The sequence below is a fragment of the Pestalotiopsis fici genome, assembly GCF_000516985.1.
Source record: "Pestalotiopsis fici W106-1 unplaced genomic scaffold PFICI_Scf_9, whole genome shotgun sequence".
NCBI classification, from domain to species: domain Eukaryota; kingdom Fungi; phylum Ascomycota; class Sordariomycetes; order Amphisphaeriales; family Sporocadaceae; genus Pestalotiopsis; species Pestalotiopsis fici.
The window spans coordinates 351,242-370,558 of NW_006917099.1; the positions used below are offsets into that span (position 1 = coordinate 351,242).

Consider the following 19,317-nt stretch of genomic DNA (forward strand, 5'->3'; position numbering starts at 1 on the left):
TATTATATCGCTAAAGTTGGAAATTATAATAAAAAATAGTAAAAGGGTTTAAATTACTCTATTATAAACGAATATCGCGGGTTTTTTTATAGTGGTTTTTAATTTATTTTGCCTAATATTTAATATTATTATTTTACTCCCTAGGCGACGCTAATTAGATACTTGATATTTGTTTTTTAGGCGTCGAATAAAAGCGTTTAGTTATATACTTTTAATATTCGAAAATATATTAATATAAATAAGGTTTATAATTATATGCTTTATATAAATGGCTTATTTATATTGGTTTTTTATATAGGTTTATAATTATAATATTATAAAATTGACTTTGGTTTATTTCCCGGGCCTAATTTGCGGCCCGGGTAATTATCGGCAATGGTTAATTTAAATTAATTTAATTTTATATTTTATTTTATATATTAGCAAGCTGGTTAGGCTTTTTAGTAATAGTAAATAAAAGTATGCCTAAGCATATAATAATATATTTTAGGTATGACACTAATTAAGTAAAAAAAGCTTCTTTAAACGCGCGATTTAGCTGGCTAGGCCTAATTATACGTTAAGAGAAAGGTTTATTTTAATTAATTAATATATTATAATGCGTAATCACGGCAAGCGCTAATTTAGCCTATTAACGTAATAATAATAATAATAATGGTTAAATATTAAGCTATTTATTTAATAAATAGTATTATTTATTTGTTATTATTTTTATAGTTAATTTCGCATTTTGTTGGATTTTGCGATTTGTGAAATGCGATCGCGCTATACTTAGGAATACTTATTTTAAGCGCTTGATTTTATTTTACGGCGGGCACCGACTGCTGCAATTAATTAATGCGCCTTTAGCCCATTATAATCGGGGGAGGGCAGCGCCGTAAAATAAAAATAAATCGCTTAAATAAATTAGGCTTAAATTTTAATTATTAATTTATTATATTTAATAAATATTATAATTGCACGGATAAACAGATTTAGAGCTATATTTATTCGTATTAATTTTAAATACCCTTTTTAACGCCATATAATAGCACTAAACACCCGGCTTTATCGCGCTTAAAGGGACCGTCCTTTCCGACGCCCTCGAGACACCCTCCAAAATCAGGGGGTCCCTCCAATTGCCCTCCAAAATGCCCTTGCGGCTTTTATCGGCCCTTATCGGCCCTTATCGGCCCTCATCGGGAGAGGGAAAACCCTCCTAAAACAGCCCTTTTAAGGGCCAAAATTACCAAAAATGGCAATTTGCCCTCACTGATAGTCGCAGTGTGCCACTTGCTGCTTCTTTGCTCCCCGGATCCCGACTAGATCGTGCGGCCCGAGACTAGGTCGTATCTTTACTTGGCCTAAAAGCTTATGCTTAGTCATTCTCTTCCACAGGGACATAGACCTTGGCCCTCGAGTCTCGCTTGACAGCAAGGTATGTACCTACCTCATGCTGTGCTTGGGCCACTCATCCAATCAGTTGGCCCTCCGTCGACGACAATGTCGATGGTGCCTCTGCATGGCACTACTGTCTAGAAGCGATATGACGGGACCACTGACGCAACATTGCTGTCACAGACTCACGGGTACACGAATCAGGGTTGGCGTATGCTGCCGCACGCTGCAAGGCCGTTCTTAGGTCTCTGTGGCCGGCAGCTTTGCTGCCATGCAGCCGATAACGCCCAGGAAAGATGCAAACACCATCTCCTTCAATAGCCTCTTGAGCCCTTCGTTTGTCCACAACTCTGGGGTGAAACCAAAGTTTCAAGAATTCTCGTCCAAATACAATCTGCAGCTTCGCGTTCCAGATGATGCTGAGCTGGGACGATCACCTCAAAAGCAACGAGAGTTAGATGTTCAAGGTTTGCTGCACCCAGATGCAAAAGTGTTCCGCCGATTCGGCATACACTTGAGTAAGAAGACGCTCGATTCCGTCCTCAAAACCTTTGACGAGCGTGCGCGTGATCTCTGTAAGAAATGGGTGCGAAAGCCTCGAGGAGATCCGAGCGTCACTCCTGCCATTACAACTCTGCCCAAGGCGACCAATACACGGGAACGTGCTGAACTGCGCAAGCTACTCGATCAGGTCTTGCAAGAGCACAATCCCCTCCTTGCACGTCGGACGCCTGGGCCTGAGCCGGATGAGACGACTCCTCAGCCACGCCGCCCGTCAAAACGTACCTCTGATGAAATTGTCCCAAAGCTGCCTAAACGTTCCAAGAGCGAAGCCTCCATCTCTCCACCAGATGACGCCGTCACTGCCGAGCAAGGCGTTCGTCGGTCTGAACGTCTCAACAGACCAGATCGGAGCTTTTATGGCGTATCTACTAATGTAAGCCGCGAAACGCTTGTCTTTACCGATAATGGCCACCGCGTCTCGCAAGGAACGCAGACCACGATCGAAGCGGGTAGTCAAGAAAAGGCTAGATGGCCACCAGCTCCGTTGCCTATTTCTCAAACTCAAGATGAATACGCAATCTCTTCAAGTTCCCTCAGAGCTTTAAACGAATCTCTCCATCAAATCGACGACGCACAGCGCTACGACAATGTACGGCAATATCTGGATAGCAGCTCACCGACACACACGTACTCAGACTTTAGCAGCCTTCTTCCTGACCATGAGTTGGCTCGACTTGAGGAGAGCTTTCTAGAGTCCGAGGCCGAAAAGACTGCATCACCTGCCATTATCGAGCTCCAAACACGTTTGAACTCCTCCTGGCGTAAGTTTGATCCAATCAATTGCTCACAGGAACTAACAAGACTCCCCTGTTGTAGCCCACATCCCACCTGGTATAGCAAAAGCACCATTTGCTGTGATTTGGGAAGTCCTTCGTGCCTTGCTCCACTGCAAGATTGACACGGGTCTTTTCGATTTGGAATTCAACGACTCGTGGAATAACCCGACCAGTCTCTGGCATGCTCTCCAAAATCACAAGGCATTTTTGGGAAAGACTCTTCCGGAAAAGTCAAGCAAGGCCGCTTGGGATGCCGCCCAAGCCAATTTTCGCTTGCATAAGCAAGCCGTCATCCTCGTCATGACCTTGACTCCATCGACCCGTACTACTGGTCCATTCTTTGAATTACAGCTGCACCCACTCAAGATTGATCACACTCATCGCCTCGCCCGTCGCTTTGGTCCTGATAGGTTCATTGAGATGATTGTCCCTTCGATCGACCCGCAGAACGTACCGGTACTTAAAAAGTTGTCTGATGAAGCTATCAACTATGCAAGGCGTTGGCTCTGTACCAATCCGCATCCATTAGCAGGTCGATTGTGGAAGCCATTTTTTGTGCGCTCTTTTCGTGACGGACCCGTTAAAAAGTCAAGCAAGAACGACTGGTTTGAGCCAGAGCCCAAACAGGTTATGAAGGACCGCTTCAATCTTTTTGCACAAGATGGAAATGATTTTCGACCGCCAGAGGAGCAATATCCTGAAAAGAACCAGTCCATCGACAGTCATACAAAGATGAGCGTGACTGGCCTGATACAATGGCTTCTTGAACCTTCCGATAGCGCGAAACAGCCAATCTTGAAGCTGTTCTCACGTATATCGCTCGGCCTCAGTCGTACAGAACCGACCATTGTACTTGAGAGGAGCCAATTACGCCATATAGAAACCGACATTGTGTCTCCGGCAGGCAATGTCATGAACGACGGTATTGGCCGCATGTCGCCACTACTTGCGCGGAAAATTCGCGACTCTATGGGATTAACAGAGACTCCAGCTGGGTTCCAAGGTCGCATTGGAAGTGCCAAGGGTTTCTGGATAATCGATGTATCTGAAAGAGGTGACGACCTTTGGATCGAGACATATCCGTCCCAACGAAAATGGAATTGTAATTTTGAAGATGAGGATCATCGAACTTTTGAAGTCAGCAGTTATCCTCAGCTCCCGGTACCAGCCAGTCTCAACACTCAATTCCTCCCGATTCTCATGCACCAAGCACCATCGAAGCAGCACAAACAAGCGCTGCAAGCCCATCTGAGTAATCTTCTACTGCAAATCCTGAACGAGGAGATAGAGGCCCAGCGAATCGCTATGCAGGATCCCTTGTCGTGTTCCGCTTGGGTTGAAAAGAGCTCTACTTCACGGCGGATTGAGCGCTTGGAGGAAGATCAAATTCCACGGCTGGGAAGTGTACCTCGACACGATGAAGACCGCATTCAATTCTTCTTGGCTGCTGGCTTCCATCCGTTGGAACTGAAGATGCTATGGGACATGGTATGGAAGCTATGCAAAGAAAGGTGCGAGGAGCTCAAAAGGCGCATCAACATCAAAGTTGGCCAGTCAATGTACGCTTACATGGTCATTGATTTCGAGGGAATTCTTGCAGAAGATGAGGTCCACGTCAGCTTCTCATCTAGCTTCAAGGACGAATTATCCGGATTTGCCGATACTCATTTGCATGGAGTAGATGTTCTGGTTGCACGTTCCCCGGCTCATTTCGCTAGCGACATTCAAAAGGTCAAGGCTGTTTTCAAGCCAGAGTTAGGAGCGCTCAAGGATGTGGTTGTTTTTCCGAGGAGGGGCAACTCTTCCCTTGCTGACAAGCTTAGTGGTGGAGATTACGACGGTGATATGGCTTGGGTGTGCTGGGACCCTAAAATCGTAGACAATTTCGAGTCTGCACCTGTGCCGGAGGAGCCAGATCTTCTCAAAGAAGGCTTTTTATCCAAAAGAACTGGTAAGTATGAAGACCTCATGCGCGACCATCAGGACAGGGCCACCCTTAAATTTCTTGAAGAGGGGTTCGACTTCAACATGCAGCCCAAGTTCTTGGGCATGTGCACCGTCTTCAAAGAGAACCTGTGCTACAAGAGAGGGTCAGTCTCGGACTCGACAGCCATTCGACTCAGCACCATGTTGAGCAATCTCGTGGACCAAGGTAAACAAGGAATTGTCTTTACGAATAAGAACTTTGCCAAGTTCAAGAAGTCTTTTCTCAAGAAAAGCGAGCCAGAACCTGCTGCACCAAAATACAAACTGGACTCTTGGACAGGTAAAGGACGCCCCTCTCATATCATCGACTTTCTCAAGTTCGAGGTTATGATACCCAAGGTCGACGCAGAATTGAAGCGTCTTAGTGAGACAACACAGGGCGACAAGGCAGGGATCTGGGACAAAGATCTTGCATTTCTCTGGGATCATTACAATAAAATGCGAGTGGACAAGAACAAAAGAGTTGGCCACGGCATGTACTTGCTGCAAACCGACATTGAGAACTTTCAGAAAGAAGTCGAGAAAATCAGTGGCAACGAAAGCATCAGCTTTGATGTGAAAGTCGCACACATGCATGAAAAGTTCCAGTCGATCGAGCCTCGTGGTTTCAGTGGCACCCTCGAGAAGATCATTACCAATGCGCACCCAAACGCCAAGCAGCACACAGAATGGACTCTGCTCAGAGCATCAACGTATTACAAACTATACTACAAACGGTCCACCTTTCTCTGGTGGATCATTGGATCCGAGCTGGCGGCGCTGAAGGCCAAGGCGTCCCAAGCCGGTCCCCTTGTCTACCTCGTCGGAAACTTCTATGGGGCCATGAAGCTTGATCCCAAGTATATCAAAGCCCGCAACGCAAGGCGCGAAGGCATAGAGGACCCGTTTCGCGAAGACCAAGAGCCGTACGATGATGAATGACCCTGGTGACTAGCGAGAGAGAAGGAACCGCTGATTCAGATAATAAAAGTACCATCCAGGGTACTGGACGCTCAATCCCACCCCATCTATTTGCTTAGATATATTTCACACGTCGGAAGGTATTTGGAGATGAAGGAGGCCATGGACCCATTTTCAAGCTTTGTTACGCACGAAATGTTTGAGTTTATTTTCTTGCTCAAATATCCCTATAATGAGCGTTTTTGTACTGCTGTCCTGACCAATATTACACGACCACATGGCGGAAGACTTGGTGAATTGAGAGGTTATTTTCGACCACCATGCAATGCACATGTTTCATGATTGAATTGTGATCACTGGTAATTGTTTAGGTGGTTGGTAAAAAAGAGTCATTGCCAACATGACTAATCGATTAGCGGTCAGACTAAGTACAAAACGCCAACCGACCTGATTCATAATAGTTGTTTTGTTGTGTTTTTCTCCTCAAAGTAATTTCATACTTGCACATCATAGGAGTTGCGATGGTCTCAAAATGATATAACACTTCGTACACTCGTGTGAAATATTTTTCTCTTCTTGTTTTTTCTTTGGTTTAAACAAACTGATTAATGGACACTTCAGCCGCGGCAACTGCAGCGCCGGTGCCCAAGACGATCCACAACCACTTATTGGTCAGAACGTCGGCCTTGGGCCAAAACGAGTTGTGGCTCTGTTTGAAGCGCTCAAAGTCGGCGTGCTTTTCGAGACTCGACTGGGAGTAGCGGCGGTGCTGGTGGGCCTCGGTCTGCTTGTCGCCGCCGACGTGGCGGAGGAAGAAGTAGTTTGCGATACTGCCGAGAATCTCAATGGGCGCCAGCAGGTCCGAGCCGTAGAGCAGGACTGGGAAGGAAAAGTGGATGAGGGCATCGCCCAGGTAGTTGGGGTGGCGCACGAGCGACCAGACACCTTCCTTGCACACGGCGCGCTCGTCGTTGGCCGTCTCCTTGTATGCCGAGAGCTGCGTATCCGCCAGGATCTCCAGGGCCAAGCCGGCGGAGAAGAGGCCGACGGCGATGCTCTGGACCAAAGGATGGTAGCCGCTCAGGACCTTGCCCTGGTGATGGTATGGGGCCGTAAAGGGGAGTGTGATGATAGTCTGGATCAGGGCCTCGGGGAGGAATATGGTGAAAATAGCCCGATTCCAAAAGTCAGGATCCTTCTTGGCATCCTCCCATCGGGTATCATCCGTACCCTTGCCGGCTTTGCGGCGCCTAATAGAGCGGCTGGAGATGCGGTACAAAAGTCTGCCACCCCAGAGAGTGACACCGGTCAACAGGAGACGTTCCGGACGTGAGAGCAGCGATAGGGCCTGACCCAGCGTCAGACCTCGCTGGACCTTGCGGCCAATGGCTGACCACCAAGCATTGGCGATGGGCGCCGTAGGCCACAGCCAATTCTTAACCTCTACGGTGTTTGTAGCACGGCCAACGCCGTATGCGACCAGGGCAAGAGATCCATGAAGGGATAGACTAGGAAAGATGGTATCTTTGAAGATGCCAACATCGAATAGCTCGCGGTGCCAGCTCTGGTGATAGTGGGGAACCGAGTTATGGTGGTGTGGAAGCTGAGAATCGAGGGCAGCTGCCGGAGAGGGCGAATCCGAGTAGCGAGGCGAAGATGCCGAGGCGTTGAACTGAATAGTTCGACCGCCCAGCAGCGAATTGCGGTCCAGGTCGGGGTTCGACATTGTTGAATAGAAGCTTGATCAACACTTCAACAACAATCCCAAGACAAAGCCAAGTTGTTGTTGTTATTGTTATTGTTGGGTGTCAAAAGATCAATTGGGACTTGGAAATCCGCGAGCTCCTAGAGGTCGATGAATCCTTGCGTGCGTGCGGGGGAAGACTCGAGGTGAGGGGAGGGATTGAAGCTCGACATCGAGGCGGCATGACATCACAATCTCCAACTCTAAATTGCAGTTTGACGCGGAAGGTGTCAATGATATTCGCGGGGAATCGTGCCACAAACAGCTGAGACAAAAGGTTGTATGCAAGGGACGTTGATCCATGTTTCCGCCCGCCCCCCACAAGCAATTGCTATTCTAAACTTGTGGCTGTGGCTGTAGAAGAGAAAGAAACGAGAACCATCTATAGATTGACGGCTGTCATTCTCGGATCATACAGTAAACTTGTGGTATGTATAGATGACTGTCACTGGAGTATGAGTGGGGATTGAGATGGTAGGTAACCTATTAATGTGACCGACATCATTGATGATTCTAAGTTTGATCTTGCAGCCGGCAGCAACGGCTCAGCCTGCACATTGTTATATACTGTGATTGAATGGAAATTTGAGGCGTAGGATGTGCTAGGAAGAAGATATTTTGCTCGCTTCTTGCTGTCGCTCATTGCCGAGAGACATATTTCCCATTGCGTCAAGTCTTATGTGTAAGTATCAGCAGGTTCCCTCAGCTTCCTCACGCTTCTCACGACAGACGGGACAACCCGCCCTGACTTTGTCTCTCAACAACCTGGCACGAGTAACCTTGCTGCCCACAAAGCGACCCCCTCTAGTTCTATCCTCGTCACCGTTTGCATAGCCCGTGAGACTGGGATCAGGCTCTTCGTCTGGGTGCAGGTACTGAAGCAGATGGCTCGCATGAAAGACGTGACCACATGCAAAACCCACGAGGGTCTCCATTTCCCATTCCGTAAAGGGTTCATGGCATTGTGCGCAATGGCCTGGTTGGGGAGTACGGTGATCATGCGCCGGCTGTTGTGATTTGACTCCACCTACCGCGGCATGCGCCGTGGCCGGATCCACAATCTCCGGTACAGTCGGCGTATCGGCTCCGCTCATCTGTGGCGCGGCGCCCTTTGTGACAATGGTCGGCACTTCCTTGACTTGCACGTCTACATGATCTTCTGATTTTACCAGCACTTCGAACTTGATACCCTTTCTCTGGCCCATTCGCAGCATGTTCTGGGCTGCTGCCACCTCGGATCTGAGGACGCGAGCAACTCCAGATGAGATGCTGTATTGAATCTCATGTTCTTTCATAATGTGCTTCAAGCCTTCTCGCAAGCCCGGAATCTCCAGGCCTTCTGGTATCCGACGTATCAGTGTGATGGGATCGATTGCTGTGCCAACTTCCTCTAGCAAACCCCGGATAAATCGTGGCTTGTCCATGCTATAGTGCAGAAGATCTTCCCATAGATCTGGGTCGTCTTTGTCTTTGGCAAATGCAATGGCCTGAGAAACGTCACCGAGTCGGTCGATGATTAGATACAACGCACGCTTCATCTGCCCTGTAATCGAATACAGATGGACCAGCTCCGGGACGTAGTTGTAACCTTCGCATTCTTGTACAGCCTTTTCAAAAGTGTAGCTGGTAGACACTTTCAAGAGGTCCATCAAAAGCTCCCGGTCGAACGATGCAAAAAGATGTACCGCAAGGTCAGCAAACTCGTCAACAAGGCAGATTGCTTCGTCGGGATCTTGTTCGCGGTATGTTTTCCATAGCCCGCGCAGGTAAAAGTAGAGGTACCGGTTCAAATCTTTCTTCTGCAGTTGCCGAACAACCGTCGCCGGTTTGATGAGTCCCCGCTGAGCCTCTTCGACAAGGAGTGCAATGGCCTCCGAGGTCGCTTCTTCGAGTTCTTCGGCTGTCATCCGATCAAGTTCCGCTTCGGGCACTCTAAGCGCAATGAAGCTGGCAACATCATCTGTGACGGCGTCCGCTAGGTGATTCTCTCTTATCAAGCGCATAGTGGAGTCGGCGTCTTGAAGTTTGATGTAACACCGCAGAGCATCGCGATATTTCCCATTAGATTCATGGAGCCATGCAAGAGACTCCACGACGATTCGCCAGTCCCGGCCCTTTTCGCCGTCGTCGACGCTGTCCTCACGCACATCGCGATATGCGAGCTGGTTCTCAAGAGCCGTTGTGATGGTATGTGTGTCAAACAAGTCCACCTTCCAACGGTCCAGAAGCTTCTTGAAACGGAGCTTGTCGGTCTGGAGGTAATGGTTCAGCAATATCTCATAAACCGTTCCAGGTATTGCAGGGCGCATGGGCTCTGAAGGCACCAAATCAACAATCTCGTCAAATCTCTTGGCACCAGCAAATGTGTAAATCCATTTCTCCCAGCGATCCGGCGTATTGAGGACCTTCGCGGCGATTTGACCAGCGCGACTCCATTCACCAGCTTCAACCAATTCTTGTATCCACAACTCTCCGATCCTCCGCTTCTCCTTCTCGGCGGAAGAGTACTGCGATCGAAGGTGAGACTCGGAAACTGAAGCATCATCTTCAAAGAAGTCATCGCTGCCCTGCTGAGATTGGCTCGGCGTCGATGGCACCAATTCAGACAGTCTTTCAGGGGGCGAAACCATGATTTCGGGATGGTCATCCAAAAGAGCCCATGCCGCTTCGTACTGGTGATGTTCAAGAAGCCATGTCAGGTGATCTCCCATGTCTCTTTTAGTAGCCAGTATACAGTCGTACGGACTGTGAATGAAGATCTTGGCACCTGGTTTGACCAGGTTTGGGTGGACCGTTTGTGGCGCTGAACGCGGGATAGGCCGAGCACTCCCCAATGTGCTTCCAATGCGTGAGCTTGACGCGCCATCGTTGCTATCGCTCTTGATGCTGGCCCCAGAGCTGAACAGTGACTTTGGGTTAATGGTCGCATTCCACATATCGGCACCAAAGTTGGTCATGGCCTCCAACACGCCACGTGATTCTACAACTGATGCCGCATTCTTGGCTGGTAACACGCCGAGATGATAATCATTGGACTTCAGTCGCTCATAACGGCTGACAGTCAGACTGTCCTTATCAACCTCGGCCTGCGACACGAGATCGATCAACCGAAGCTCTGGTGCTAGTGCATTCGGGTGGCGTTTTATGCCCCCTGATGGCTCGCTTCCCGCTGAAGCTGTAGACAGTTGTGCCTTGTGCCCCTTCGCGTGTTTGATGTCGTCTTCCTCATCTTCGTGATCTGGTTTACAATATGCTAAAACAAGAAGTAGTCTCTGGGTATATAACGAAATGCCGGAAATAATACAGTCCATGCGTAGTCTGCAATGGTTAGCTCAGGCATCATGCCAGGACTGAATCGGACGACTTACTTCTTCGCAATTTCTGCCCTGCCAATGGATTTCTCGCCCACGTTGCGCCCAGCGCCGATGCCACCAGCATGCACGTGGATTATCCATATGGTACCTCCCCACCCAACCAGTAACCTTTCAAATTGTTTTTCATGTTTTGTCGCTTTCTTCGTTGCCGCAGGCGGCGGGCTCTCGACTCGCTCTGTGGGTGCATCTTCCTCATCCGTCTCAATGGCCTGCTCGTCAATCCACTCGGCTCGACCCTTCCAGACACCAGCCATTTCTTCCCACTCGTCCGTCTGGGGCCTGTCAATGTGGCCGATCCGTTTCCAAGCATCTTCTGCATCAGCAGAGTCCAGGTGTAACTTGGACCGCATAATCTTGATACCATGCTCATTCAACCAAACGACATATTTGCCAGAGAGCGACCACTTAATCGCACTAATGGTTCCTTCACCCGAATGAAGGACTGTGTCCCTGCCGGTATTGGCTCCTAGACCCATGCTACCGAGCCACCCAGAAGCGGCTGCCGCAGCGGTGCCCACTGTCGAGGATGTGCTTCGACCCTGCGGTGGAGTGACGGTGAGAACGAGACTTCCAGAAGTGCCTCCAGAAAGATAGGTTCTGTCATTCTTGTAATCCGGCGACAACGCAACAGCCTGTACAGGCCTCGCAAAGTTCCTCAAGGATACATCCTTGAAATCCATAAGTGACTGCACACAGACATGGCCATCCATAGATGATGTGCCTATGAATATGTTGTTAGATGGGATATTCGGTAGTGGTTCAGGCTCGCGAGATTTCCGAGGAAGGTCTGCTGTTGTCTTCCTGGAGGGTGCCGCTGCCGACATGGCCTTTGTGGCCACCTCAGACTTGAGAGACGTTGGCGGTAGCGGTGGTGGGAAAGGCGATATGGAAAGGTTCGATACGGAAGCTTGATGAGCGTGGTAGTTTCGCAACGTTTGGAAGATGGGGAGTTGAACAACGTGCTGCACAGGTATGCATTAATTCGGCGCACACTATTGAGAACTTGGCATATTCCCTTACAATATTTCCTGCGTCAGTGCCTATGATCATTTTGTCACCAGCAACAATGAACGCAGTTGTCATATCTTGTCTATAGACGGCATTCAAGTGTTGCGTCAGGCGGGCATATTTGAGCTTCGGTTCATCGTCTTCATCGTCCGTCTCGTCCTCATCATCGTCATCGGAGTCATCCTGCTCTGCGATCTCTTCGCCCTCTCCGCTGTCGTCGCTCTCCTCCGATTCTTGGGCCATGGGGCTGTCCTCTTCGGGCCGCGGCTCGACCTTGACGAGCTCCGGTCCCGAATCAGATCCAGTTTCGTCGTGTTGGCGGTCTGCATTGTCGCCCGGGGCGGATGGAGCGTCCGTCATGATGGGCAGCTCAAGAAAGTCCTTGGCATGGCTGGGAAACGGCCAGACATCCACTCACGCCAAATCGCGAATGAAGTTGTTGATCACTCTCGTAGTTCTGGGGGGGAGCTTGCCCGGTACAAGGTAGCTTCAATCAAGACTCCGAAATGAAAGCAAGCTACGTCAGCCATCCATTGTCTTGACCGTACAGTATTTTAAATTATGGCACTGTGCTGTCGGCACTTTCTGGGGGGAAACTGTGGTGGCGCCCAACAAGCGCGTACAGTGTGTGCGCATAACTTTGGCGTGCCCCTCACTAATAAGGTAGATTTTAGCGTCTGGGAATTGGCAGTCGCGTCTCCCATAGGAATGTGGTTCGGATCCACGCGCGCTTCATGGCAATTCAGAGCTTGATTCTCACGACAGCTCCTGCAGCGACACAATAAAACCGAGACAAGGGCTTCAGGTTCGCCCACTACGAATCAGAGCTTGAAGAGGAGCCTCAATGGAGCACCTGTACCGACAATGGCTGCGGTGACATCCCTGGGGCTGCACCAGCCGACAGCACTTCAATATGCCATCCAGGAACAGCTACTGAAAGAGAATGCATCGAGCACGGATTATACCTGGGATAGCTTTGTGAACCACAGCGGCGGCGACATTGGCGAGGACGAATTGCTGGTCACTAAAGAGGCAGTTGTCTGGTCTCGAGGCAACATTTTTCGCAAATGCTTTGGTTTCAAGCTTGAGAAGGAGACCGTTACCCAAGCATTATTGACATATTTCCCTACATCGAGCCAGTCCTTGCAGAGCAATACCCCGAACACGCCCCAGACCAAGCTCTCTCCCGATGGCCGCCAGCTCGCAAAGGCCTTGGTCGTCATCTTGAAAACGCAGGCTCACGTTTACTTCTTGGATGGTACCAGTCATGTCCTCCATCTGCCGTTTGAGGTGGAATCTGCTTGCGCCGCACCTCACGGTGTCATCATGCAGCGCAGGCAGAGAAACGACGTTGCTTCCGTCGCCAGCATCAAGTTTCCTCGAGTACCGCCGAACTCGTTCATATCTACTCAGACTTCCCCTGCATCAATGCGACTTTCGCAGCAGTCTACGTTCACGACCGAAACACTCGGCAAGCCAAGAGCACTACCATTAAGGCTCAACAACAATGGACATGATATATGGGACATCCCGAATGAGAGAGAAGACTCACACTGGCCTCGCCTCGTGTCCCTGACCGATCCTCTACTTGATGTGGGCTTAGTGGTTACCCAATCTGATAAGAATATAAAGCAAAAGGGTCGAAGGGTCTCGGGCAAACCACCGTCCTTTCTTGATCGAGCGGAAGAAATTCTGCACATTGAAGAGATCCCGGCGTCGACTTCAACATCTAATCAAAGATTACAATCTCTAACGTTGGCTGTGACCATCAATCGAGAGTCCAGTATGTATACTGTCTGGCGAATGTCTTATCTTCAAAGAGAAGATCCCTTTCGCGCACCCAAGGCTGCCAAAAAGAAGACGGATCGCCGCCGTAGCTCAATGCAGCCAGGCCAGCCAAGTGGTGTCACATCTCCAGTTCAACAAGGCTTCCAGGAGAGTTTCAGCACCACTCTTCCAGGAAAGCGGAGCCGAAAAAGTGAAAAGCAAGGAAAGGCCGACAAAGCTTTGGAGAACCTCGAAACTTCACTCGGGCTCGATAAAGATGCAGCAGCGGGTCGGCGAACTTCTCGTCGGGTGAGCTCCATGCTTGCAAGAGCAGACCTTTCAGCATCTCAAGATCGTGCAGGTTTCAATGACCAACCCCAGGTCGTCAACCTTACTGGGGGGCGTAGAGAGACTTCTTATGGGAGTACGCGTGTACGAACAAGTGGTGTTTTCCAAGCTGCTAGCTTTGGCGGTCCGGCAACGCAGTCTTCAAATCCTCTGGGCAGTTTCCTAGAACCTCCTGTAGACTACTTACTGGAAGAACTACGTAATAGTGGCGACGTTGAGGGCTTTCATACTATGGGACTTGATGATCATGATTTCGACGGCTTGGCACGCGAGATCTTGTTCACCAAAATTCACAGTGTATCAGTCGACAACAGCAATGTCAGATATTCGCTCTCCAGGGTCCCCGCAAAAGAGCATTGCAAGGTTTTCTGTCTGGTAGGCCCCGAGTCCATAGTAGACGAACAGCATCGCCGTCAGGTCCTTGTCGGTGTACAAGATTCTATGGAAAAGCGGCTTCAGTTATTAACGCTTCACCTGCAAACGACCACCGAATCCGCAGCACCTAGTGCTGGTACAACAAATGTCACGTTTGGTCAGCTGCGAAAAGCACAAAATGTGATCGACTGCTGCAAAATCACTGATCAAACTGTGTCGATGATCCTAGTTCTTTCCGAATCTGCGAATGGGGACCGGGAACTAAGTCTCCAAGCGCCTTGGAGTGAGCTTACATCGGTGCAGCTCCCAGCAAAGCTACTCCTCTCGAATTTGCGGAGCTTGGATGAACATGGCAGCCTTGTGACAAGGGAATTTGGCCTGCGGAGAGCCGTCAATCCTGCTCTGGGTGAACTGGCCGGCGTGCGGTTCCCTAGACTGAATGGAGTAGTTGATATCTTTGGAGAAAATCAACAGCTTCATCAGATAAAGATTCAGTTGCACCCATCACGGCCCCAAGTCGCCAAGATATATGACATTCTTAGAGCAGCATTACCAATTCCGACAGGTGATAAGCTCCTTGCTGGATGGTGGCACACTATGAATTGGCTTCGCAGAGAGAACGTCGAGTGCGCAGATCTCGAATGGTCCGCCTTTGCTATACAGCTTCTGTCCGTCTATATGGCACTGGGTTTCGACGAGATCCCTGTCTCTTCAAACTCTCTAGCTGGTCATCGACGAAAAAGGAGCCTAATAAGGTCCGGTAGCGGTGCGCAGGTCGATTTGAGTGACTGGGACGCCATGAATCTAACCGAGACACCCAACTCGGCTACGCATCCACACTGGATGCAGACTCGAGGTTGGCAATGGATCATGGAGCAAGAGGATGCAGCAAACATGTTTCAGCCCACTCAAGGGAGGCAGGAAGAGCTCTCGTTCGTGTTGTCTCACATCAGACATGCTCAAGCTTTCATGGCCTCCAATACTGGAGAGGCTGCTTGTGGCCAAGCTGGGTATTTACCCACAGCTGCAGGCCATACTGAGTCAAGTCGAATTCACTATGCGCAAGAGATATTGAGCACTCTGCACTACCTGCTGGAAGAGCAGAAGCTTGACATCAGTGCATCTCACAAGATATCTCCTGGCCCATCGGATCTGCAAGCGCTGATTATGCAAGTTGTCAAGTGGCTGCGCTGGAAGACTTGGGTGTTGGCATATGAGCTAGAGATGCCCCTTGATCGCCCGGATTTCCATGACAGCCTCAGCAGCGCCTCTATCTCAGAGCGTGTGCCGGAACCGCCTTTGTGGAGTGTTCTGGAATGGACACAAGCATGCCTAGCACACGACGTATCAACCCAGATTCCACAAAACATGGCAAGCATACCAGCTACAATCCTGCCGCAAACAAAATTGCTTTCGCGCTTTTTTGAGGCATTGAGGACAAAGACGTCATCGCCTATCCATTTTGTCGAAGCAATGCATAGCAGTGGCATCACGCCTGCCAGGTTGGAATCCTTCCCGGAGACCGTTCTTGTTCCTCTGCAAGATGCAATTTCTCAATGTCAAGCTCGTCCACCACCTTCTTGGTCCAAGAGCCTCCTCGACTTAGTCGATCGTGGTGATATTGGGGCCGTTCTTTCGCCGCTTGATAAGAGCCATTCAGGCTCTACCAGTCTTAATGTAAGTAAAACGATTTCTTCACTGGAACAAGTCGCTAATGGCCTCCTAGGCTTCGTCGCATGTGTCATCGTGGGATTTTAGTTCTCTTTGCCAGAACGTGATGGATTTCAACGATGCTCCAGCTGAGGATAGTGCCGAGAGCGACAAACAAGCAGTGATCCGCGCTATTTTCAAGGAAGACCGACGGCTCGAGGAGACAAGACTTATGCTCAACACCACCAGGCCCAGAGCAGTACGTCTGGACCCCGAACCTGAATGGACGGAGCCCTTCTACCTTGAGCAACAGAAGGAGCTCGTGACGCGCTTAGCCACCAATACCTTGTCCATACCCACTAGCCGAGGACTGCTGAACTATGGGCTGCGCTTCCCGCTCCTCACGCAAAAGTATCATATCCACGGATTTGTACTCAATTGTATCGTCAAGCCAACAAATGTCACGGTTGGGGTTGACAAGTCACTTTTCACGGAAGAGAAGATTGCTTGGGCCTTTTTCCACTCGGGTGTCGCTGCAGGCCTCTCTATATCACGACAGGCAAAAGGTGTCGACACATCCTGGATTCTTTACAACAAGCCTGGGAATGATTTAAACAACCGTCACGCCGGGTTTCTTCTTGCCTTGGGTTTGAACGGCCACCTGAAGGGGCTGGCCAAATGGGTTGCATTCAAGTACCTGACGCCGAAACACACAATGACATCAATCGGACTGCTCCTTGGGCTAGCAGCCTCATATATTGGTACTATGGACTCGTTAATTACGCGTTTGCTGTCTGTACACGTTACGCGTATGCTACCACGCGGCGCAGCTGAGCTTAATTTATCACCGCTTACCCAGACGACCGGCATCATGGGCATTGGTCTCCTGTACTGCAACAGTCAGCACCGACGGATGAGCGAGATCATGATGTCGGAGATACAACATGTCGAAACCGAAGACGATGAAGAGCCACTACGTAGCGAATGCTACCGATTAGCTGCTGGATTCGCACTAGGCTTCATCAATCTAGGGAAGGGTGCAGATCTGAAGGGTCTTCACGACATGCGAATCACGGAGCAATTGTTGACACTTGCGTCATCCACCAAGAACATCGAAGTCGTGCACATTCTTGATCGATCTGTTGCAGCGGCCGTAATGGCAATTGCGCTGATATACATGAAATCAGAGGACTACATCGTGGCTCGGAAAATCGACGTACCAGATGCTCTACTGCAGTTCGACTACATTCGTCCAGACATTCTGCTTCTGCGTACTGTTTCGAAACACTTGATATTGTGGTCTGCAATCCAACCGACTCATGCTTGGATTCGTGAGAATCTACCTGCCAGATATCATAAACGAGTGAACCCCCCCACGCAGCCTTTCGACCATGCTGTCCGCGGACCGCTCAACAGTACCGACCTGCCGTTCTTGACCATACTTGCTGGCCTTTGTTACGCCATCGCGTTACGATACTCTGGTTCAGGGGATGTGCATGTGCGTGACTTGCTGCTTGTGTATCTGCAGCGCTTCTACGGATACTGCCGCTCTGCATCGCCTAGTGCAAACTTTGATGAACGCACCGTGCACGTTACGGCCCGTATGTGCCTGGACATTGTTGCACTGTCAACCGCAACTGTAATGGCAGGGACTTGTGACCTGAAGGTTCTTCGGATCCTGAGATCACTGCATGGAAGAAACGACAGGGATACAACCTACGGTTCGCACATGGCAGCACACATGGCAATCGGCGTCTTGTCTCTGGGGTGTGGAACTCAAACCTTCAGCACATCCAACTTGGCCATTGCGTCCTTGTTGGTGGCGTTCTACCCAGTATTTCCAGACCAAGTGCAAGACAATAAGAGCCACCTACAGGCTTTCCGACACTTTTGGGTCCTAGCTACTGACCCTCGATGCCTGGTGACGAAAGATTTGTCGACCAACACGCCTGTCAGTGTCTCGATTGTCATCAAGTTCAAGGACGGTAAGCCTGAGCAGGTACAAAATACCCCTTGCCTTCTACCACCTCTTGATGACGTGGCAAGCTTGCGTACGAACAGTCCGGAATACTGGAACCTTGAACTGAACTTTTCTGGCCCCAATGGAGACCAGATGAAAGAAAAGTTTCGTGAAAATCAGGTGTTATGCCTGCGGAGACGGCCAGTAGACGGCACTCCATTCTCTGCGACAATGCTTGCACTGGGCCGCCAAGGAGCTGCTGCAGGTCCGAATGAAGAGGGTGCTCAACCGTTGACATGGTTGTTTGATGCATCAGAAAGTTTAGGCAAGCTTACTCATGCAGAGCGTGATATAGCGCTCGATAGCGGAGTCGGCGGGCCTGACGTTGGTCAAAGTAAGGCGAGTGTCGTGGATACAAGGCTCATACTCGAAGAAAGCATCAATTCTAGTCGCAGAGACGATCTCATTGGGCTTAAAGGTCTGTTTGAGTGGGTCGATTGGAAGGCTCGGAATGTCGGGGACGACAAACGTGCAAGCACAGATGGTCAGATTTGGAACACTGAGGGCTGGCTCAGAGAAAGTGTAATTGAAGACCTGAAAGGAAAAGTCTGGCTCGCGGGACGCGAGAATGATTAGAAAATAAGTAAGGGTCCAAAGGGTCCTAAGGGTCTTTCTTATCACCTGGACTTAATGTTTCATGACATCACGAAGCAATGATGTGTCCATTTGTTGGCCTGGCGCAGGGTTATAGAAAAGAATTATACCATGAGTTATTGTCCTTGGCAAAGATTGCCGTGTAACAAGCCCTGTTTATTCGGGATTTATTCGACGTATCAAATGATGGAAGACGGGAAAAGTGCATGTAAGTGCTACCCGTCCACGGCTGCACTCGATAACAAGGGTCCCTTGTGTGTATGTGTGTGTGTGAGTGAGTAAGTCGAGTGCACTTTACAGAATAGGCATTCATGCATTGAAATCCAAAATAACGGGATTGCCAAAAGTTTATCCCAAGTTTGGTAGATTTGCGATTTTAGCTCCCGTGAACGGTCCAGGAGAGCCAAAAGATCCCATCCCGTCTCTGTCAGCTCACGCCACCAGCTGGATCAGCATCATTACAACAGATCTGCATTGCCTGCCATAACGGAAACAAAGACATATAACTGAACAGATGAAGTATCTGGGGTCTCTTTTAACTAACATAGTTGCATTAACACTTGCGGGAAAAGATACGTTCACAATAAAAAGCAGCAAGTCGTCACATATTTGTTGCGTATCAACTTGTGCCCAGGTTCAACACCCAATAGGCACGATATGGAGCTGGGGCTCCAGGGCTGTTGGTGGGGTCAGGTGAATATAGTCGGGCATGTCGGGTTAAGCCAAGACCCTAAACTAGTGTAAAGCTTGACACTTTGTATTCTGGGTTTTGAGTTGTTTGTTTGTATGTATTCAAATTGCCAATTCGAGGTTGACAAATGGGCTAGACCCTGA

The 19,317-nt window shown here is 49.5% G+C and overlaps 4 protein-coding genes across 4 annotated transcripts; 2 read left to right on the forward strand and 2 right to left on the reverse strand.

Annotated features, from left to right (window-relative positions):
* Window positions 1–1,648: 1,648 nt before the first annotated feature.
* Window positions 1,649–5,624, forward strand: PFICI_11524 (uncharacterized protein; the record flags this gene model as incomplete). The annotated part of the gene is made up of 2 exons (XM_007840105.1): window positions 1,649–2,702; window positions 2,758–5,624. The coding sequence occupies 2 exons, from the start codon at window positions 1,649–1,651 to the stop codon at window positions 5,622–5,624; spliced, it is 3,921 nt and encodes a 1,306-aa protein (XP_007838296.1).
* A 571-nt stretch (window positions 5,625–6,195) lies between these two features.
* PFICI_11525 (uncharacterized protein) lies at window positions 6,196–7,329 on the reverse strand (the record flags this gene model as incomplete). Its single annotated transcript, XM_007840106.1, has 1 exon — window positions 6,196–7,329. One exon carries the CDS (start codon window positions 7,327–7,329, stop codon window positions 6,196–6,198), a length of 1,134 nt encoding a protein of 377 aa, XP_007838297.1.
* Window positions 7,330–8,036: 707 nt separating this feature from the next.
* PFICI_11526 (uncharacterized protein) lies at window positions 8,037–12,089 on the reverse strand (the record flags this gene model as incomplete). Its single annotated transcript, XM_007840107.1, has 3 exons — window positions 8,037–10,665; window positions 10,716–11,683; window positions 11,742–12,089. 3 exons carry the CDS (start codon window positions 12,087–12,089, stop codon window positions 8,037–8,039), a joined length of 3,945 nt encoding a protein of 1,314 aa, XP_007838298.1.
* Window positions 12,090–12,593: 504 nt separating this feature from the next.
* Window positions 12,594–18,465, forward strand: PFICI_11527 (uncharacterized protein; the record flags this gene model as incomplete). Its single annotated transcript, XM_007840108.1, has 2 exons — window positions 12,594–15,896; window positions 15,946–18,465. 2 exons carry the CDS (start codon window positions 12,594–12,596, stop codon window positions 18,463–18,465), a joined length of 5,823 nt encoding a protein of 1,940 aa, XP_007838299.1.
* Between the last annotated feature and the right edge of the window lie 852 nt (window positions 18,466–19,317).